The sequence below is a fragment of the Sapajus apella genome, unplaced genomic scaffold (assembly GCF_009761245.1).
Source record: "Sapajus apella isolate SASKATOON/1434 unplaced genomic scaffold, GSC_monkey_1.0 scaffold6, whole genome shotgun sequence".
NCBI classification, from domain to species: Eukaryota; Metazoa; Chordata; class Mammalia; order Primates; family Cebidae; genus Sapajus; species Sapajus apella.
In genome coordinates, this window is record NW_022436946.1 from 52,197,227 (window position 1) to 52,221,360 (window position 24,134).

The 24,134-nt window shown below is 37.9% G+C and overlaps 1 protein-coding gene across 8 annotated transcripts in view; it reads right to left on the reverse strand.

Annotated features, from left to right (window-relative positions):
- KLHL32 (kelch like family member 32) overlaps positions 1 to 24,134 on the reverse strand; it is a 203,050-nt gene that overhangs the window by 123,905 nt on the left and 55,011 nt on the right. Inside the window, exon 2 of one of the 8 annotated variants that reach the window (XM_032274401.1) lies at positions 13,084 to 13,250. The exons of the other annotated variants lie outside the window; for them this stretch is intronic. Within the exon in view, the coding sequence (XP_032130292.1) occupies positions 13,084 to 13,161 (78 nt within the window). The 5' untranslated portion in view covers positions 13,162 to 13,250. The remainder of the gene's footprint in view (positions 1 to 13,083; positions 13,251 to 24,134) is intronic. 8 annotated transcript variants of the gene reach the window in all.

Genomic DNA, 24,134 nt, shown 5'->3' on the forward strand with positions numbered 1-24,134 from the left:
GACAAAGCCAAAGAATCTCAGAACTTCAAGACCAGTTCTCCAAAATATTTCAGTCAGACAAAAATAAATAAAAATGAGTAAAAAAGAATTAGCAAAACCTCCAAGAAATATAGGATAATGTAAAGAGACCAAATCTACAATTCATTAGCATCCCTAAAGGAGAGAAAGAAAAAACAAGCAACTTGGAAAACGTATTTGAAGATATCTTTTGTGAAAATTTTCCCAATCTTGCTAAAGAGGCCAATGCTAAAATTCAGGAAATGTGGAGAACCCCTGTGAGACACTATATGAGATGTCCATCCCCAAGACACATAGTCCTCAGATTCTATAAGGTAGATGTAAAAGAAAAACTCTTAAAGGCATCTAGAGAAAAGGGGTTAGCATCTAAAAAGAGAACACCATCAGGTTAACAATGGATCTGTCACCAGAAGCCCTACAAGCAGGAGAGTTTGGAGGCCTATATTCATCATTCTTAAAGAAAAAAACAATCCAACAAAGAATTTCATAGCTAGCCAAACTAAGCTTCATAAGCAAAGGAGAAATAAGATCCTTTTTAGATAAGCAAATGCTACAGGAATTCATTACCATGAGATCTGCCTTATAAGAAGTCCTTAAAGGAATGCTAAGTATGAAAACAAAAGACCATTACTGGCCCCCACAAAAACACACTTAAGTACATAGCCCACTGACATTATAGAGCAACTGCACAATCAAGTCTGCATAATAACCAGCTAACAACACAATGACAGGATCAAACCCACACATATCCATATTAACCTTAATATAAATGGTAGAAATGTCCACATAAAAGGCACAGAATGACAACTTGGATAAAGAAGCAAGACCCAACTGTATGCTGGCTTCAAGAAGCCCATCTCACATGCAAGTAACTCCCATAGGCTCCAAGTAAAGAAATGGAGAAAAATCTACCAAGAAAACAGAAAAGAGCAGGGCTTTCTATTCTAATTTCAGACAAAAAAGACTATAAATCAACAACAATATAAAAAGACAAAGAAGAGCATTACCTAATGGTAATGGATTCAATTCAACAAAAAGACCTAACCATCCTAAATATGTATGTACTTAACACAAGGGCACCCAGATTCATAAAGCAAGTTCTTAGAGACCTATGAAGAGACCTAGGTTACTAAATGATAATAATGAGAGACTTAAACACTCCACTGATAGTATTAGATCATTGAGGCAAAAATCTAACAAAGATATTCAAGACCTATACTGAGCACTTGACCAAATGGAACTAACAGACATCTACTGAACTTGACACCCCGAAACAAGAGAATACACATCCTTCTCTTCTGCACATATGACATACTCTAAAATCAACCATACATTTAGCCAGAAAACAATCCTCAGAAAATTTTAAAAAGCTGAAATTATACCAACCACATTCTCAGAGCACACCCTAATAGAAAAGAAATTAATACTAAGAAGATCTCTCAAAACCATACAAGTATATGGAAATTAAACAATCTGTTACAAAATGACTTTTGGGTAAACAGTGAAATGAGGGCATAAAGAAATTCTTTGAAACTTGAGAATAAACTCACCACATACCAGAATCTCTGGGACACAGCTAAAGCAGACTGAAGAAGAATGCTTATAGTGCTAAATGCCCAAATAAAAAATTTAGAAATATCTCAAATTAACAACCTAACATCACACCTAGAAGAAATAGAAAAAGAGCAGCAAACAACCCACAAAGCTAGCAGAAGACAAGAAATAATCAAAATCAGAGATGCAAAAAAAAGTACAAAAGTTCAACAAATCCAGAAGTTTGCTTTTTGAAAGAATAAATAAGAGAGATAGACCACTAGTTAGAGTAATAAAAAAAGAGAGAAGACCCAAATAAAAACAAATAGAAATGACAAAGGGGACATTACCACTGATTCCACAGATATGCAAAATACCTTCAGAGACTATTATGAACACCTCTAGGCACAAAAACTAGAAAACCTAGAAGAAATGAATAAATTCCTGGAAACATATGATCTTCTAAGACTGAACCAGGAAGAAATTGAAATCCTAACAGATGAAAAATGAGTTCCAAATTTATATCAGTAATAAAAAGCCTACCAACCAGAAAAAGCCCAGAACCAGACAGATTCACAGCCAAATACTACCAGGTGTACAAAAAAGTGATGATACCATTCCCACTGAAACTATTCCAAAAAATGAGGAGGATGGACTTCTCCCTAAATCATTCTATGAGGCCAGCATCATCCTGATACCAAAACCTGGCAGAGCCATAACAGAAAAAGAAAAATGTGGGGGGGCCAGAGGAGAGAGAGAAAACTTCAGGCCAATATCCTTGATGAACACAGTTGCAAAAATCCACAACAAAATACTAACAAACTAAATCCAGCAGCACATCAAAAAGCGAATGCATCACAATCAAACAGGCTTTATCCTTGGGAAGCAAGGTTGTTTCACCACATGCAAACCAATTATTGTGACTCATCACATAAACAAAACTAAAACCATAAGATTTTCCTAATAGATGCATAAAAGACTTCTGATAAAATTAAATAGCCCTTCATGTTAAAAAAAACAAACAAAACTAGGCACAGAAGGAACATACCTCAAAATAATAACAGCCATCTACAACAGAGCCTCAGAAAACATACTAAATGGGCAAAAGCTGGAAGCATTCCCCTTGAGAAGGGGAACAAGACAAGAATGGCCACTCTCACCACTCCTATTCAACATAGTACTGGAAGTCCTAGCCAGAGCAATCAGGAAACAGAAGGAAATAAAAGGCATCCAAATAGGAAGAGAGGAATTAAACTATCCCTGTTTGCAGATGATGTGATTCTATACTTAGAAAACCCCACATAGTCTCTGCCAAAAAGTGCCTACATCTGATAACCTCAGCAAAGTTTCAGAATACAAAATCAGTGTACAAAAATCAGTAGTATTTCTATACACCAACAACATCCAAGCTGAAAGCCAAATCAAGAACTCAGCTGCATTCACAATAGCCATAAAAAGAATAAAATACCTAGGAATACAACTAACCAGGGAGGTGAAAGACCTCTACAAGATTCACAAAACACTGCTCAAAGAAATCAGAGACAACACAAATAGAAAAACGTTCTATCCTCATAAACAGGAAGTATCAATACTGTTAAATGGCCATACTTTCAGTGCTATTCCTATCAAACAACCAATGATATTCTTTACAGAATTAGAAAAAACTATTTTAAAATTCATATGGAACCAAAAGAAAGCCTGAATAGCCAAAGAAAAAAGAACAAAGCTGGAGGCCTCACATTAAATAACTTCAAAATATACAAGGCTACAGTAACCAAAAGAGCATTATATTGGTACAAAAACAGACACATAGACCAATGCAACAGAATACAGAACCCAGATATAACGCCACACATCTACAACCATCTGATCTTTGATAAAGTCAACAAAAACAAGCAATGGGAAAATGACTCCCTATTCAATAAATGGTGCTGGGATAACTGGCTAGCCATACGGAGAACACTGAAACTAGACCCCCTTCCTTATACCATATACAAAAAATCAACTCAAGATGGATTAAAGACTTAAATGTAAAACCTAAAACTATAAAAACCCTGGAAGATAATCTAGGAAATACCATTTTGGACATAGGCCCTGGCAAACATCTCATGACAAAGGTGCTGAAAGCAATTGCAACAAAACCAAAAATTGACAAACAAGACCTAATTAAATAGTTTCTGGATAACAAAAGAAACTATCAACACAGTAAACAGACACTATACAGAATGGGAGAAAATTTTTATAAACTATATATCCAACAAAGACCTACTATCCAGAATCTATAGGGAACTTAAACAAATTAACAAGCCAAAAACAATAAACCCCATTAAAAAGGGGAAAAGGACATGAACAGACACTTTTCAAAAGAAGACATACATACTGCCAACAAGCATATGAAAAAATGCTCATCATCATTAATAATTTGAGAAGTGGAAATCAAAACCATAATGAGGTACCACCTTACGGCAGTCAGAATTGCTATAACTAAAAAGTCAGAAAATAACAGGTGTTAGCAAGGTTGCAGAGAAAAGAAAATGATTATACATTGCTGTGGGAATGTAAATTAGTTTAGCCATTGTGGAAAGAACTGTGGCGATTTCTCAAAGAACTTAGAACTAACATTTGAACCCACAATCTTATTATTGGGTACATATCCAAAGGAATATAGGAATTTATCATTCTACCATAAAGACACATGCATGTTCAGTGCAGCACTATTCATGATAGCAAAGACATGAAATCAACCTAAATGTCCATCAATGGTAGACTAAATAAAGGAAATGTAGTACATATTCACAATGGAATATGTACTACTCTTTTTCATGTAACCATAAAAATGAAAGAGATCATGTCCTTTGCAGAAACATGGATGTAGCTGGAGGTCACTACTGCAAGTAAACTAATGCAGGAACAGAAAACCAAATACTGCATGATCTCATTTACAAGTAGGAGCTAAACACTGAGTACACATGAACATAAAGAAGGGAACAATAGACAGCGGGGCCTACTTGAGGGTGCAGGGTGGGAGGAGGCTGAGGATAAAGAAACTGCCTATTGCATGCTATGCTTATGATCTAAGTAATGAAATAATCTGCACTCCAAACTCCTGTGACACACAATTTACCTATATAACAAACATGCACATATACTCTGACCCTAAAAGTGTAAAAAATAATAAATAAATAAAGATATGGGGTCTTCATAGAGTTCAAAATATATTTGCTTTTGCTCTTAAGCTGTATTACTTATATTTTTAAATTGTGCTTTTTTCCTTGAAATATTTTAAAGTAAAATTATTCATCAGCTAGGGATTCCCAGAAGCAAGTCAAGGAATTGGTAGAATGAGTAAAGTAAATTGCCTTCTCTAATGTGGGTAGGCTTCATCCAATTGGTTGAAAACCTGAATAGAATAAAAGGCTAACTGAAAAAAGAATTCCTTCTCTCTGCCTGGCTGTCTTTGAGCTGGGACATTGTTCTTATCCTACCTTTAGACTTTTACTCAGACACTTACACCAATATCTCTCCTAGTTCAGGCCTTCAGACTTTGACTAGAAGTATACGACCAGCTCTCCTGGGTTTCCAACTTACCAATTGTAGATTCAATGACTTCTCAGCTTCCATAATCATGTAAGCCAATTCTTTACAGTAATCTAATCTATCTAACCACCTACCTACCTATCATCTATTTCTCTTTGTTTTCTTGAAGAACTCACACTCAATTAGTATCCAATTTTTCTCTTTTTGCCCTGCTTAGGCATATGCGTATGTCTAGATGAATGTCAATAACCTTTAACAAAAGAGCCAGTCAGATAATCTTCAGAATGCTACTCTCCATCTAAAAATATCTACTTTTGTTATCTTAGAATGACTCACCTTTGACACTAAGACCTGATAGACCACGACTGTTGTCTGTTCTTCAAAGGAATACATTTTGTTTTTACAACCTAATAGTTCAGTATTGGGCAATATAGGGAGACTCTGTCTCTACAAAAAGTGAAAAAATTAGCCAAGTGTGGTGGCACACACCTGTGGTCCCACCCAGCTACTCATGAGGGTGAGGTGGGAGGATCACTTGAGTCTGGGAGACTGAGGCGATGGTGAGCATAACTATGCCACTGCCCTTCAGTCTGAGTGACAAAGACCCTGTCTCAAAAAAACAAACAAAAAACCTTCACTGAAAGGTCACCTTTCTTAAAAACAATAAAACATGAGACAGTTGAGAAGCACCTACGATATTTTTTGATTTAAAAAATTTAATAAACTGTATGTTTTAGACCAGTTTTAGGTTCATCAGTAAAACTGAGGAGAAAGTATAGAGTTCCACATAGTTCCTTCCCCCTACAAGCACAACCTACCCCATCAACATGCCCCACCAGTATGACAAAATTGCTGAACCAACATTTACACATCATTATCCACCAAATCCATAGTTTACAGTAGGGTTCATTCCTGGTGTTGTACATACTATGGGTTTTTATAAATGTATGATTACCTGTATCCATGATTACAGTATCATACAGAATGGTTTCACGGCCTTAAAAATACCCGGTGCTCCATCTATTATCCCTCCTTCTCTAAAGTCTCTGCCAACCACTGACCTTTTATTGTCTCCATAGTTTTGCCTTTCCAGAATGTCATATAGTTGGATTCACAGAATAGTCTTTCTAGACTGGCTTCATTCACTTTGTAATATAAATTCAAGTTTCCCTCATGCATTTTCATAGCTTGATAGCTCATTTCCTTTTATTACAGACAGATATTCCATTTTATGAACACATCATAGTTTACATATTCACCTACTGAGGGACATCTTGGTTGTTCCACATTTTGGAAATTATGTGCAATATTTTTTAGAGAGTGTTTTCTAGTGATTAGAAAAATTAAAATGTATCTCAAAGTAATAGTGACAGAATTATTAGAAAGAAACCCGTTCTTACAAGTTTTATTTGATGTCTAGAAAATGGCAAAAGTATTTTCAATAGAAATTATAATCATATTACCTCACAATGAAAGCATGAATGTTGTCTAAAAATGAAATCATGTTTGTCTATATTGTATATTATTTCTATCAATGCTCCTTAAAGTAATCTGTCTGTAAACTACTCCTTAACCATTTGGGACAAGATCAGAAATCCTTACCAGCATACAAATGAACTTACTACGTGCTTCCTCAAGAAAGACTTCCTGTGAAAAAATGCCTATTGAACTGACCCAGTGTGTCATGATGCAGCTCATTTACATTCTGTAGTTCATCACCATGGACAGTTAACAGGCATTTTGCAGACTGGCACTTATCCATGGACCACACTTTGAGTAGCATAAAACCTTTAAAGTTTGCCTTCCTTTCCGAACTCTCTAAGGAATTTTTCTGAATCCTCCTCAGTCTTCTGCAAAATATGTCAACCTCATGAAACCCTTTCCTTTTCTGGCTTTGATTAAAATGTACACCTTGCTTACATTTTGATCTTTGACTTTTCCTTCTTTGTCCCATTGGCCGTCTTTGCATTCTTTTTCCACCACCCAAGTAAAGGCATCCTTTAGGTTCTGATGACAGACATTCTTTTCCTGCTCCCTTTCCCTCCACATGTACAGTCTCTATTCCTGAAGTGTCAATAATCATCTCTATGCAGAAGCTGTAGTGGTGATGTTTTAGAAGTCCTTGCAATATCCGGCACAAACTTCTTTGCATGTAGCAGATGCTCAGTAAAGATCTATGAAATTTAGATAATGGTGAATTATGTGCATGTGGTTTATTTGTTCTTACCACACTAAGAACTATAATAAAGAAGCACATTCATTCAGGAAGTACCAATGGCTACTGTAAGAAAAATATTAAATAAGATATCAATACTAACGAAAATCTAAAAAATTAAAACTCAAATGTTTGAAAAACATTTAAAATAAAAATATTAGAGGCAAGTCATCTTATAGCTTCACAGAGAATAAAGTTATCAGAAAAAGAAAATTGCAGGGAAAAATGATCCTAATACTTAGATCTTTATCTTTTTATATTGTCAGGAATTGTTCAATTCAAAATTCCATCAAATATGGTGAAAACAGATGAGTGAGTACAATCTGCAAATAAATTATTGTCTTGATGTTTTTCTATCAAAATTCAAATGAAAATGGAAATTAGCATTTTTTTTTTTTTTTTTTTTTTTTTTTTTTTTTTAACCAAGTACTTCCTCTTCAATCAGGCTGGAGTACTGCAACACAATCATAGCTCACTGAAGCCTCAACTTCCCAGGGTCAAATGATCCTCCCACCTTAGCCTCCCAAGGAGCTAGGAGTATAGGTGCACATGATCATGCCCAGCTAATTTTCTAGTTTTTTTGTAGAGATAGGATGTCCCTATGTTACACAGGCTAGTCTCCAACTCCTGACTCAAATGATCCAGCCACAGCCTCCTAAAGTGTTGAGATTACAGGCATGAGTAACCACGCCCCAGAGAAATATACTTTTTGAAAGCAGCATGCATTTGTGTTACTTCCCCACAGCCTTGTTAATCTACCCATTAGAAGCCTCCTTAATTTTTTTTTTCTTCTTAGGATCTTCATAATATCTTCAAAGGTAATAAAACCTCATTTACTAGCTGTATTCTCCAATTTCTAACTAACATTTTTCTAGTTCTTAATGATTTCTACAAACAGAATTTATAAAATTAAGTGTAAACCAAAAGTATTCATTTGATGGAAAATAATGATCAGCTTACCATATAATGTATAATTCAAATACCATAAGAATGATACTCTGATGCCTCTGTGATTAATATGTGAAATACAGATACCAGAGAAGGAAAAGAATATGACAGTGTGCAAATATGCAAGAATTAGCAATGCTGTTCTTTTCAGCATAAACTCCCACTTATCACAGGACTCAGTAGTGCTTGCTTGGCCTCAAGCAAAGTAACTAATCACAGGGCAGGCCAGTGCAAAATTGACTAAAGAAAATATTGAACATCATGAGATTTAATTTTAGTGACATTCATGCACCAATTAGATAACTGCAGAGTAATGCTTTGCTATTTAGGACAGTAGTATATATTTATATGCTTACAGTAATCATCAAAAAGCTACACCAAAAATAATCACTGTATGTACTAAAGAACTTGGAGTTATTTTACTATTATTTTTATTAATCTTTTTTCTGAAAAAGAGATTTAGTGTAGGTTGTTCCAAGTTAAAATTTAATTTTTGAGAACTGTTTTAATCAGAATGTGACAATATTCCTGCAGATCAAATAAGCAGATTCTAATTACAGCATCAAGCCCAGGGACTGCTTAGTATGTACCCAGAAGAAAGCTGTGGCATGGACGACTGAAAGACTGAAACTGACTACTAAAAGTCCTTTAATATTCATATAGTATTTGACAGTTTACAAAGAATATTTAAGCAAAAGATAATTTACTGGAAGCATACTGGAGGTTTACAGACTCAATGGAGGTTGAGGAACAGGCTAGGAATAAGGAAGAAGGCTACTGTCTTGGGGGCAGGAAGCAAAATAATTGTCAGTGTTATGCTGCCATTTATCTTTATGTAATAAACACCACATGTCACTAAATGTGATTTCTGAGAAGCAGAAATGGTAATGAAGAGTCAACAAAGCAACCAAATAGGAAACAAAGTGAATGCAACATTGATTCCATTTACATATTTTAAAGTCAGCAGTGCTTATTCCCGTCAAGCCGTTTTTGGTTGGTTGGTTTGTATGTTTTTTTATGGTTTGTATGGTTGGTTGTTTGTATGTTTTGTAGGGTCAGCTGCTTGAGAGGCTTAAGCAGGAGGATTTAGTCCACATTTTTTTGTTTGTTTGTATGGTTGGTTGTTTGTATATTTTGTGCACTCCCGTGCAATGGTGTAATCATGGCTCACTGCAGCCTTGAGCTGGGCTTAAGTGAGCCTCCTGCTTAAGCCTCTTAAGAAACAGACTGCAGGTGCATGCCACCAGATCCAGCTAATTTTTCTCTTATGGAGACAGGGTCTCACTCTGCTGTCCTGGCTGGTCTCAAACTCCCGGGCTCAGGCAATTCTCCCCACTGGGCCTTCCAAACTGCTGGGATTACAGGTATGAGCCACGTACCTGGCCACCTTCAAGTCTTTATAGGACACTTTCTCATGAAATAAAACAAACTAATGTCTTAACCTATGCATACATATGTGGGTGTTTTAGAGGATAAATTCTGAAGAGGGGTTTGGGAGGGCCCACCCACATGAGACGGCAAGAAACTATTCCAATCAGATAGCAACAGAGAGAATGAACACAGTCTGTGTGGGCCAAGAACTGTGGGTTCTAGGGTACAAACATCAGAAAGGAAAAGACACTGGCTCCAGCCTCAAGGAGGACAGACATCTTCATACACACAGCCTTCCTCATTTGTGTGCTCAATGGTACAGCTTCCTTCCAAATGCCTTGTGCCTGCTCTTTTCCCAACACTCTCCAGACCTCAAGCCTTTGGTCAGCATGAATATCTCTTTGCTCTCATGCTCCCTGACCCTCAGCCACACTTACTCATCTTTCCTCTTCCTTAGCATCCATCATAATGTCCTGTTTACCTGCCTCCCTATCCACTCCTCAAACATTCCCTCTTCTCTCCAGCCATCTGCTCCTTGCTTACTTCAGGCCATCAACAGCTCTTACTTAACGAATTTTCATGCCCCTAATGTTAATTATTAGAATTCTGGCCTCCTGTTCTTTATTTTTAAAATAGAGATGACAATAATAATACCTATGTTTCTCTAGACGATTAAATGAGTTGATACACATAAAACATTTAGAATAACTGCCTGAGAACAATAAGTGTTCAATTATTATTTAATACTTATTAGTTATTATTGTTGTTATTGATTGAGAATGCTGAAGAGAAGAAAAGAGATAAAAATAAGGTTCAAGCCCAAAATACCACTCTAAAACCCTGTATACCAATTACATTGTATTGCAGTCATTTGGTCACTTGTTTCTAACTCCTACCAGACTACAAATTCATTCAGTGTCTAGAAAATGGTAGGTATGTAACAAATACTTATTGAATTTTTAAAAACCTATTTATTTCTAATTAAATATTATTCTCATTTATAGTCTTTTATGTCATCTTAATTAAATAGCAACTAGAAAGTAGGATTACAAAATACATGAAACAGATTTTTTTTAAATCATGGGATTTATGCCCTTTTCTCAATTCTAAAAATTACATAGGCAGAAGCATGCCCAGCCTCTAACGGAAAAAGATGCTCAAATATTTAATTTTCCAAAATGTCATATTTGAATCACTTTACCAACACATATACGAAGCTATGTTAGACAGTCAAGGCATCTGCTTCCCTGGCCAGAAAGTGTAGGCGTTCATGGAGATTTAAGCTGGAGATAGCAAATGTTAAACAACAGCTTCCAGAATCTACAGAGTGGCCCGCAGCCCAGGGCTGCCCACGCTGTGCCCTGTGACTTATGTGTTCCCACTGTTGGAGAGGCTTCCCAGGAAGTAGGGAAAAGACGCTGACTTGTCCCCACCTATCAATGCCCCTAATTTCTCTTGCTATCTCTGTTTCAATACTTCCTCACTCAATGGTGTTCATCAGCACTTTGATGGACTTCACTAGTGTTTGGCTACTCACTGTCTCTCTGAGATGTTACTGGTTAGGGGGTTGTCACACATAGTACATAATCTTTAATTCCTTGAAGATGACAAGCTGAAAGTATTAAGATTTCAGAAAAGAGGAACCTTACATATGAATTTAAGGCAGTGGCAGAGGGTGGCCAGGATAGGGCTTTATGAGAGAATCTTATTTGTTGGTTGTGAGAAACCTTGGAAGATGAACAGGGTAGACTAAGCTGAACAGAAAGTTACAGGTGAAAATAATGGTTACTAGCAAAGCTGAGAAGTGCAAAGGTCCTGAGGTGGAACAGAATGTATTTGGAGAACAGTGTGGCTACAACATTGGATAAACAAACAAGGGAATAAAGGGGAGGGTGAATGATGACGAGACAGCATGAAGCCACTCCCAGAGCCTGATAGGCCGGAACTGAGGGGCTTGGGAACACCTTAGCAGGAAGTAAAAGTTAGTCACAGAGTCATCTGCACAATGGTTTGGAAAGGAACAGCCAGAGAATAAGAAAAATTAAATGGCTACTGGAATGTTCTAAGCAAGGGGAAGGTGGTGACAGAGTCAGAAAATGAAAAGATGGGAAAGGATGAAATTAAAAGGTTATTCTGACCCATCAAAAAGTGAGTGAACCTGCAGCAGCTGAACCTAACGACTAACTGGCCTTCTTCACAGAAATACCTAGGCAAAACATGACCAGGAATTTCACGTTAGCCTAAGAAGTGAAATAGTTCACATTTATTGAAAGTGTCAGACACTGTACTTGGAGCTTTATACACCATATCTCACTTAAGTCTCTTTATCAACCCACCCAGAGAACTATGCTTGATGATGATCAATTTACAGATGAAAAAACATCGGTTCATAGAAGTAACAGGACTTGGCTATGTTCATAGAATAGTGAAGATGAGTAACCCAACAAACATTTATTAAAATAGTGCCTACTATTTGCCAGGTAGTGTGGGAAATGGTGAACAGCACAGAGATTAGGTCCCTGCTGCTGGATTCAAACTCAGATCTGACTTATAGGCTCATCTCTTTCTTCTTTACACAATTGTGCACTTTGATGAAAGAAGTCCTGGTCTGACTGTTACAGTGTCTCGCTAATCTATGTTGTGCTCATACTGCTTAAATTAAGCCTAACATTTTTATTATTTTTTTAAAGCATTATCATTTGGTTGAAAAATGTGTTTTTTTCACTTTCTTTTAAAATGGTGATGATCACAGGAAGTCACAGTACTTTTCGCACAACTACTCATTCACTAATCATATTTTAACCAAGAAAACCTGATATTAACTCACAGGCCAATATAAAGGAAAAGTTTCCATCAAAGCTTTCAGCCTTCTTATTCTTGCAGTCCCACCTGCTCTGAATCAGAACAATTACTTGAGCTTCAAATAAACTGCCAGATATCAGAGTACAAAACAGAAAAATCTAGTTTATACTAAAGTACTTAACTAACTTGAACATACCACACTAAAAAAAATAATTTGTATACTTTTATTTTTAGGACATTAAGAATTGAAATACAAATGGAACTATAAACAATTAGAAAACAGTTCTTCATTCACTTAAATATTTATTGAGCACTTATAAAATATGAGAAAACTTTATGAGTAGTGTGAGAGACACAAATTACTAACACAGGATACTCTTTCCAGATGCTTCAGTTTGATAGAGTGTAAGACACAAGGAAAACAAATATTCAAGATTAGGGCATGTGACTATTGAGAGACAATTCTCCATGAGTTTCTTGCATTTTGGCATATGTTGTGAAAGATGACTGTTTTCTGTTCTGAACTCTCTTTTCAAAAATGTTTCCATAGCAAACAGCCTTGGAAAACAGTAACATCTCCCTCCAAAGCAAAGGGTAGATTTGCTTACAATCCTGGAAGATACAGTGTCTCTATGCAGAGCAAAGGGTAGCATGCTTACTGTCCATAATAATAATGTCTCTCTCCAGAGCAAAGGGTAGACATGTTTGCTACTCATTATAAAAGACTCTGGTTCCATAACCTCAGTGACATTTTCCCATAACACAGCTCACTCTGTGTGCAGTAATACAAGCTGGCCCTCTTCATGTCATCCTGTGGGAATTGGGGCTCGAAAACGAGGTGCAAAAATGATGAGACTCAATTACTAACACCATTATAAGAATAAACTGTCCTTTGTTTCTGATTCAGGAGTCTTATGTCTTCTACCAGCATCTATAACAATGTGATAGCCCAACCAGTTACCTTGCAAGTAGGGTAAAAATCTCAGAATACTGATAGTTACTGACAGGAGAAGGTTGCAAAAATGGCAACAAATTCTTCCCCTACTTGCAATTATGCCCTTTTGTACACCCTCTTAAAATAATTCTAATGATTTTGGAGTTGGTCATGTGACTTGCTTGGCCAGCAGCCCGGACATTAGCAAACAAGACCCAACCAGAAGCTTGAAAAGCACCTGTGCATTGAGGCTTGCCCTCTGTGTTTGCAGGATTTAGTTGCCACGTGAAAATGCCTACGCTAGTCTTCTAAATACATGGCCCAGCTTCCCTTACCACCCCAAACAACAGCCTACCAATCATCAGCCATGTCAACAAGGCCAATTTAGATCATCCAGCCTCCAATCAACCCTTTGAATAACCACTGATGCTAAAGTAAATCCAGTATAGATCAGCTGAGCTGGCAGACCAGAACAATTCAGCCTCTAAGTGTTGGGGTATTTTGTTATGCAGCAAAAGCTAACAAAAAATACTGAGTATAAGGAAAAAATTATTTCCAGTATGATATCTATATTACATGCTCCATAGGGCTCAGCTTATGTCTTGTTAAATATCATAACTCCAGCACTTAGAACAGTGCCCAGAAAACAGTTAAGCACCAGCTGCTCCAACTTTAGTCCACTTTCTAAACCTGAACAATCAGTGCCCAAGTCAGTAAATGTTCATCTTACAAGCAGCTTACGAGACTGAAGGAACTGTATTTGAATCCAGCAGAGCCCACAGCTTAAGTGAACAAGGCACAACTTGGTACTGAGGGAGACAGATGAGTGAAAATCAGCTCTTACATCTGATATCTGGCAGTCCCTGGGCAAATTATTTAAACATATTGTACTTTAGTTTCCACACCTGCAAAATGCAAATAATAAAGTTTTCTCCAGAGACTTTATAACATAGGTATTACAAAGGAGGCAGTCTGTGCATAACCTATCAGAGTCTAAGGGGCATTGTGGTGGAAGATATGAGAAACTGGGAGTAGCAGCAGACACTGTTAAATGCCAACATGTGAAATGGTTTCTTGTACTCACATGCGTCCATGTACTCATACCCTCCCCCCTCTCTCTCTCACACGTAACACACATGTGCGGAATCAAATCATTTCCCAAAATGAAATTCAAAGCCGAGATTCCAGCCAAGATGGCTGACTAGAAGCAGCTAGCGAGCATTGCTCTCACAGAGAGAAAAGGGTGGTGAATAAACACTAGCTCTTCAACTGGATTATCCAAGTGGACACATTCATCAAAGAAGCAACACAATCCACACAGAAGTGAGAAGAGTGAAACAGGACAACTGCCCACCTGGGAGAGATGCGGAGCCAGCAGCAGCTTCCTACTGCTGGGAAACAGTGAGTGAGAGTCCCTGGGGAGCCACACTTCCGCCATGGACTTTTGCAACCCTGAGTCCCAGGAGCCATGGATCTCCAGGTACCTGGACACCAGTAGCTGCAGCTCTGGCAACAAGACAGGTCAGGCTCCCGCACAGGCCACCCTTCCCCAGGATGGGGGCAAATCCACAGGGCTGAGCAGCAGGTGGAGTGCACGCTTCTCCCCCACTGCACCTCGCCAGACATGGCCCACTCGCCTGGGACTCTACTGCGGCCACCGAAGCCCTACCTGAGGTCTGGAGCCTGCGCAACTCTTCACTGTCTGGGGCGCAGGCAGGCCGCCATTTCTGCTGCTTGGCTGCCCTCAGGCTAGGGAGGGAGCATAGTGATTAGGGACTATCACAGACCCCCAGCACAGCGCAGCCGCCTTACCCGGAAAAGAGGCCTGTTTTCATTGCCATCCCTCCGCCGCTACTCCTCACTAGGCACGGCCTCTAGATCTGTGACCCTGGCCACTTTCTGCTGGGGCTCTAAGCAGTAGCAGCTCTGCACTTCCTTGGAACATATCTCCTGGAGGTAACGGGCAGGTTCCCATTTTGCTGCTCTGAAGCCCTGGCTCCCCTGGTGCTCCGGCTTGGGAAGGAACACAGTGATTAGACACTAGGGCAGACTCCTAGCACAATGCAGCTGCCTTACAGAAAAGGGGCCAGTTTTCCACACGGGTCCCCACCTTACTACACCTCAATGGGCAGGGTCTCTTGACCTGGGCTCCTAGCACAACCGCCCTGTCCTGGTCTGAACACTTAAGTTGGTGGCAGCTCTGTGTTGCTTTGGGGAGGAAATATCAGAGACAACTCATAGTCCCCTGCTACTGCAGGTGCAATGGTACCTACCACCCTTACTGCACTGGGGAAGGAGCAAAGGGCCTGGTTGCTATGCTAGCATCCCCAGCACACTGCAGCCACCATACCGAGAGAAACCCAATGTGTCTTCTCTGTGAGCCCCCACTCTCTACTCTTCACCAAGAAGGACCCTCCAGCTCAAAATGCAGCCACTCCACCCCTGGCTGAGCATTCCCACTGCTGGTGGCTCTGTTTTCCTAGGGAGGAGCTCCCAGACGCAACCAACAGTCCCTCTGCCACTGCCACTGCACTGGTTCTGCCCTTGCTGCCCTTGCACTGAGGAAGGAACAAAGAACCTGAGGGCTTCACCTGCACTCCTAGCACTTAAGTCACCATAAGGAGAGGAGCCCAGTCTCTCCTTCACATAAGCCTTCACCAAGCAGGGCCACAAGTGCAGTCACCACAACCCCTGACTAAACATTCGCATTGGTAACAGCTCTGTGATTCTCTGGGGTGGAGCTTCCAGTCAAAACTGAAAGCCCCTCCGCCACTGCCACTGCCACTACAGTGTACTTCCCTTGCTGCCCTGGGACTAAGGAAGGAACAAAGACGCTGAGTTTTTTACCTACACCTCCAGTAATCCGCAGCCATCTTAAGGAGAAGAGGCCAGTCTAGCTCACCCACAAGCCTCCTGTGCTTCCTGCTCATCACCAAGCAAGGCCCCCCAGCTGGGGCCCATAACATAGCTGCCCAACCCTGGGCCAATCACACCAACTGGTAGCAGCTCTGTATTTTTATGGGGTGGTGCTCCAAGAGACAAGTGAAAGGCCCTCTGCCACAGCCATTGCTAAAGTCCCTTCCCCTGCTTCCTCCAAGCCAGAGAGGACACACACACAACCTAAGCTCACCCCAGAGCTTCAGTGTGTACCCTGGGACTGCCAATCCATGATCTGCAGCCAGAAATTGAATGGGAGAAGAGACTACAATTTCAGAGCACTGAGAGGGAGCACAGCTGAAATTAGGAGAAATACAGAGGAGCAAGGTGGTTGAGCAAGAACCTACCATTATGCCAAAGTGCCATTTACTGGATCACAGCCCAAACTTCAACACCAAAAGTACTTTGCTAATATAACCCCCACCCCTGTAAAAACAAGGACAAGAAATCAGCTGCAAATAAAGATCCTAAACAAAGTCTCAGCCCTTTGAAAACATGCAGAAAAGAAGTCAACTGAATGTGCTCAAATTACACCATTCTTAAAGGAACATCAGCACACGCAGATAAGAAATAACTAGTACAAAAACTCTGGCAACTCAAAAAGCCAAAGTGTCTTTTTTCCTCCAAACAGCTGCACTAGTCCTAGCAAGGGTTCTTAACCAGGCTGAAATGGCCAAAATGACAAACAGAGAATTCAGAATATGGATTAAGAATGAAGATTATTGAGATTCAGGAGAAAGTTGAAACCCGATTCAAGGAAGTCAAAGATTACAATAAAATGATACAACAGCTGAAATATTAAATGGCCATTATCAGAAAGAACCAAACTGATCTGATAGAGCTGAAAAACAATATCAGAATTTCATAATAACAATTGCACATTTTAACAGTAGAATAGACCAACCTGAGGAAAGAATCTCAGAGCTTGAGGGCTGGTTTCTGAGCTAATTCAGTCAGCCAAAAGTTAAAAAAAAATTTTTTTAATTAAAAAAATGAACAAATCCTCCAAGAAATATGGGATTATGTAAAGAGACCACATTTAAGACAAATGGTATCCCTGAAAGAGAGGGGGAATAAAAGCAACTTGGAAAACATATTTGAGGATATTATCCAGGAAAATTTCCCAAGTTTCACTAGAGAGGCCAACATTCAAATTCAGGAGATATAGAGAACTTCTACAAGATATTATAAAAGATGACCATCCCAAAGATGCACAGTCATCAGACTACCCAAGACTCACACGAAAGAAAATATATTAAAATCAGCTAGAGATAAAGGGCAGATCACATACAAAGAGAAACCTATCAAGCTAACAGCATGCCTTTCAAAAGAAACCCTACGAGCCGAAGAGTTTGGGGGCCTGTATTTAGCATTTTTGAAGAAGAACATTCCAATCAAGAATTTTATATCCAGCCAAACTAAGCTTCATAAGTGAAGGAGAAATCAAATCCTTTCAGACAAGTAAATGCTAAGGGAATTCATTATCACCAGACCTGGCTCAACATGGGCACTTAAAGGAGTGCTAAAAATGGCAATGAAACATTATTACTAGCCACCACAAAAACACTTATGTATATAGGCCATGGACACAATAAAGCAACCCCACAATCAAGTCTGCATAAAAACCAGCTAACAACACAATGTCATGAAAATCCACACATGTCAATATTAACCTTAAATGCAAATGAGGTAAATGTCCCAATTAAAAGGTACAGAGTGTCAAGTTTGATAAAGGAAAGACCCAATGGTAGGCTGTCTTCAAGAGACCCATCTCACATGCAATGACCCCTAAAGGCTCAATGTAAAGGGATGAAGAAAAATCTACCAAGCAAACAGAAAAATGGAAAAAAGTGGGGGTTGATTTTCCAATTTCAGACTAAAGAGACTTCAAGGCAATAATAACAAAGAAGACAAAGAAGGGCATTACCAAATAGTAAAGGGTTCAATTCAACAAAAAGACGTAACTACCCTAAACATGTATTCACCCAATACAGGAGCACCCAGATTAACAAAGAAAATTCTTAGAGACGTATAAAGAGACTTAAATAACCACACAATAATACTAGGAGGCTTCAACACCTCACTGATACTATTAGATAGATAATTGAGGCAGATAACTAACCAAGATATTCAGGGCCTGAACTCAACACTTGACTAAATGGGGCTAACAGATACCTACAGAATTCCCCATCCCAAAACAACAGAATATATATTCTTATCATATGCAAATGGCACATACTCTAAAATTGATGACTCAATTAACCATAAAACAATCCTCAGCAAATTAAAAAAACTGACATCATACCAATAACATTCTCAGACCAAAGTGGAATAAAAATGGAAATCAATACTAAGAAAATTGCTCAACACTGTACAATCACATAGAAATTAAACAACGCTCCTGAATGGCTTTTGGGTAAACAGTGAAATTAAGGCAGAAGTCAAAAAATTATTTAAAAATAATGAGAACAAAGATACAACACATCAGCATCTCTGGGACAGAGCTAACACAGTGTTAAGAGAGTTTACAGTACTAAATGCCTATATCAGAAAGTTAGAAGATGTCATGTTAACAACCTAACCTAAAAAACTAGAGGATCATACCTAGAAAAACTAGAGAAACAAAAGCAAACCAGTCAAAAAGCTAACAAAAAAAAAAATAGAAATAACCAAAATCAGTGTGTACTAAAGGAAACAGATTCCAAAAATCATATAAAGGATCAATGAAACTAGGAGTTGGTTCTTCAAAAGAATAAATAAGGTAAATAGACTGCAAATTAGACTAATAAAAGAAAGAGTGATCCAAATAAATACAATCAGAAATGAAAAACGGGATATTACCTCCAGCTTCACAGAAATACAAAAAACCTCAGAGACAACTATAAAGCTTTATTCACACAAGCTATAAAATTTAGAAGAAATGGATAAATTCATAGAAACATACAACCTTCCAAGATTGAACCCGGAAAAAAATTGAATCCCTGTAAAGACCAATAACAAGTTCCAAAACTGAATCAGTAAGAAAAAGCCTACTGATATGGTTTGACTTTGTCCTCACCCAAATCTCATCTTGAACTGTAGCTTCCATAATAACCATGTATCCTGGGAGGGACCTGGTGGGAGGTAATTGAATCATAGGGGCAATTACCTCCCTGCTGTTCTTGTGATAGTGAATTCTCATGAGGTCTGATGGTTTATGAGGGGCTCCCACCACCATTTCGCTCTGTACTTCTCCTTGATACCACCACCTGAAGAAGGATGTGTTTGCCTCCCCTTCTGCCATGATTGTAAGCTTCTTGAGGCCTCCCCAGTCCTGCAGAACTGTGAGTCAATTAAATATCTTTCCTTTATAAATTACCCAGTCTCAGGTATGTCTTTATTAGCAGCATGAGAACGGACTAATATTCCTATTAACCAGAACATGCCCAGGATCGGATGGATTCACATAAATAAGAGCTGGTACAATTCCTACTAAAACTACTTTTACAAACTAAGGAAGAGAAACTCCTCTCTATGTCATTCTGTGAGGCAGGCATCATCCTGATAGCAAAACCTGGCAGAGACACAACAAAAAAAGAAAATCCAGGCCAATATCCTTGATGAACATAGATGCAAAAATCCACAGCAAAATACTAGCAAAACAAATTCAGGAGCACATCAAAACCAAGTCCAACACAATCAAGCAGACTTTATATTTGAAATGTAAGGTTGGTTCACTATACGCAAATCAATAGACATGATTCATCATATAAAGAAAACTAAAAAAACCACATGATCATCTCAATAGACTTAGAAAAGGCTTTTGATAAAATTCAATATCCCTTCATGTTAAAAACTCTCAACAAACTAGGCATTGAATGACTATACCTCAAAATGACAAGAGCCATCTATGACAAAGCCACACCAACATCATATTGAATAGGTAAAAGCTGGAAGCATTCCTTTCGAGAACTAGAAGATGACAAGGATGCCTAATCTTAGCACTCTTATTAAACATAGTACTGGAAGTCCTAGCCAGAGCAGTCAGGACACAGAGAGAAATAAAAGGGATCCAAATAGGAGGAGAGGAGTCAAACTATCCCTGTTTGCAGATGATGTGATTCTATACTTAGAAGACCCCACATAGTCTCTGCCCCATATTCCTAAAGCTGATAAATAACCTCAGCAAAGTTTCAGGATACAAAATCAGTGTACGAATATCAGTAGCATTTCTATACACAACAATGTCCAAGGTGAGAGCCAAATCAAGATTGCAATTTCATTCACAATAGTCAGAAAAAAAAAAAAAAAAAAACTAGGAAAACTAGAGAAACAAGAGCAAATCAATCACAAAGTTAACAAAAGACCAGAAATAACAAAAATCAGTTCTGAACTGAAGGAAACAGAGATTCCAAAAATCATACAAAAGATCAGTGAAACTAGAAGTTGGTTTTCCAAAAGAATAAATAAGGTAAATAGACTGCAAACTAGACTAATAAAAGAAAAAGAGAAGGTCCACATAAATGCAATCAGAAATGAAAAAGAGGATATTTTATTACCAGGGAGGTAAAAGAGCTCTACAAAGAGAATTACAAAACACTTCTCATTGAAATTAGCAATGACACCAACAAGTAGAAAAATATTTCATACTCATGGATAGAAAGAATCAATATTGTGAAAATAGTCATATTTCCCAGAGCAATTTACACATTCAATGTTATTCCTATCAAACTAACAATGATGTTTTTCACCTAATTAGAAAAACCTATTCTAAAATTCATATGAAACCAAAAAAAGAGCCCAGCAGCCAGCCAAATCCTAAGCAAAAAGAACAAAGCTATTCTATTGTTTGTAGTATAGTTTGAAGTCACATTACCCAACTTCAAACTATACTACAAGGCTACTACAATAACCAAAACATCATGATACTGGTACAAAAACAGGCGTATAGACAAATGGAACTGAATACGGAGCCCAGAAATAAAGCTGCATACCTACAATTATCTGATATTTGATAAAGTCAATAAAAACAAGCACCAGGAAAAGACCATATTCAATAAACGATGCTGGGATAACTGGCTAGCCATATGTGAAACATTGAAACTAGACACTTTTCTTATACCATGTACAAAAATCAACTCAAATCCAACTGAAGATGGATTAAAGACTTAAATGTAAAACCTAAAATGATAAAAACCCTGGAAGATAATCTAAGAAATAACATTCTGGACATAGGCCCTGGCAAATATTTCATGACAAAGACACCAAAAGCAATTCCAATGGAACCAAAAATTGACAAACGAGACCTAATTAAACAAAAAAGCTCCTAGACAGCAATGGAAACTATCAACAAAGACACCCCACAGGATAGAAAAAACATTTTGCAAACTATGCATCTGACAAAGGTCTACTATCCAGAATCTACAACAAACTTAAACAACTTAACATGCAAAAAACAAACAACCCCATAAAAAAAGTGGGAAAATACATGAACAGACACATTTCAAAAGAAGACATACATGTGACCAACAAGCTTATAAAAAAGTATTCAAAATCACTACTCATTAGACAAATGCAAGTTAAAACCACAATGAGATACTCTCTCACACCAGTCAGACTGACTATGATTAAAAAGTAAAAAATAATAGATAATGGAGAGGTTACAGAGAAAAGGGAATGCTGATACACTACTGCAGGTGGCAATGCAAATTAGTTCAGTCATTGTGGAAATCAGTTTGGCAATTTCTCAAAGAACTTAAAACAGTATTATCATTTGACCCAGCAACCCCATTACATAGACCTAAAGTATTAGAAATCATTCTACCATAAAGACACTGGCATGCATATGTTCATTGCAGTACTATTCACAATAGCAAAGACATGGAATCAACTTAAATGCCTATAAGTGGTAGACTGGATAAAGAAAATGTGGTACGTATACACCATGGAATATTATGCAGTCATAAAAAAGAATGAGATCATGTCCTTTGCAGCAACATGGATGGAGCTGGAGGCCATTATTCTAAGCAAACTAACACAGGAACAGAAAACCAAATACCACATATTCTCACTTGTAAGTGAGAGCTAAACATTGAGAAGGCATGGATGCAAGGAAGGAAACAACAGACACTGGAGCCTACTTAAAGGTAGACGTTGGGAGAAGAGAGAAGATGGAAAAACTACCTACTGGGTACTATGCTGATTACCTGGGTGCTGAAACAATCTGTACACCAAACCTCCATTACACGTAATTTACCTACATAACAAACCTGCACATGTACCCCTGAACCTAAAACTTAAAAAAAAAAAAAATTCAATACTGAAATGTAGAAACCTAACTAGAGAGAAGTAAACAATAAGAAGGCTATATTATGGTCCATAAAAAGACAAAATTCCTATTACATAATGTGCATACAATTTAAAGTGTTTTGCTGATTCGAAAGCCCCTCTTAATAATATGATCTTTCTGAAAGAATACCTGACAATGTGAGGGTGTATGAAATGTGTAATTACATTAATGGAACTAAAAGGCCACTTTACAGATAGTCTGCATCATTTTTGTAGTTTAGAATTAAAATCCTACTTTTTATTTTAGAAACAGACATTTCAGGTAATTACCTCTTTATCTTCTACATTACTCAGTTTCATTGCATTTAATACGCTTTTTTAAAAAGGCTTTCTTTTATGATTTGGCATCTTTGAAAATTCTCTGCAACTGCTAGTTGGCAATTAAGTGCAGTTGATATTGTCTCTTAAATATCAAAAACAACATTATTATTAGAAATATTCAAACCAATCAACAAATTGCCCATGGGCCTAGTTGGTGCCTGTAACATTTAGAGACTTTACTGGGAAAAATTAAAAAAAAACAATAAACACCACCACACAATTAAATTAATTTATATTCCCATTTATATGGAGATTCATACTGTTACATTTCAAAAGTTAACTAAAATAACATTGAAAAGAAAATTAAATAGGTGTTGAAATAATGTATATTTAGAAATTAATATTTCAAAACATTCTGGCTAATAATTGTTCAGGTTTGCTATTTTATGTCCCTATAAGAAGCAGACTACCACACTCATTAAGAGTCAAACATGTATTTAAATTCCAGATTTGCCATTTAGGAATTGTATGACTTCTTACTTATCCTCTGAGTTAGTACAAATTACTTAGCCTTTGGTATTGTTTCCATATGTGCAAAATGGTGATTTTTATACTACATATATATACACACACACACACACACACACACACACACACACACACACACATATACATATATATATATATATATGCATGTGCACAATGAGTTGTTGTGAGGATTAAATGAGATATGCATATAAAATCCTTTGTCCACCATGTGAATCACAAGAAGTGCTAAATAAGTGGCATTTAATCAGCTATCATCATATTGTGTACTTTCATCTTCAAGAAAAACAGCAATCTTATTACCACATATCATTTGCTGTTAGAATTCAACCCCAAAGCTCTGGTAAACAAGATGTGTCTTTTTTAGCCACAGATACTGACCATGAAGGTCCATTAGGCCAACTGAATCTTTGTCCTTGAAGCATATAATTAGAAACCATTAAGAATATATATAGATCGGGTGTGGGGGCTCACACCTGTAATTCCAGCACTTTGGGAGGCCAAGGCAGGTGGATCACTTGAGGTCAGGAGTTCGAGACCAGCCTGGCCAACATTGTGAGACCCTTTGTCTACTAAAAATACAAAAATTAGTCAGGTATGGTGGCGTGTGCCTGCAATCACTGCTACTCTGGAGGCTGAGGCAGGAGAATCACTTGAACCCAGAAGGCAGAGGTTGCAGTGAGCAGGGATTGTGCCTTTGCACTC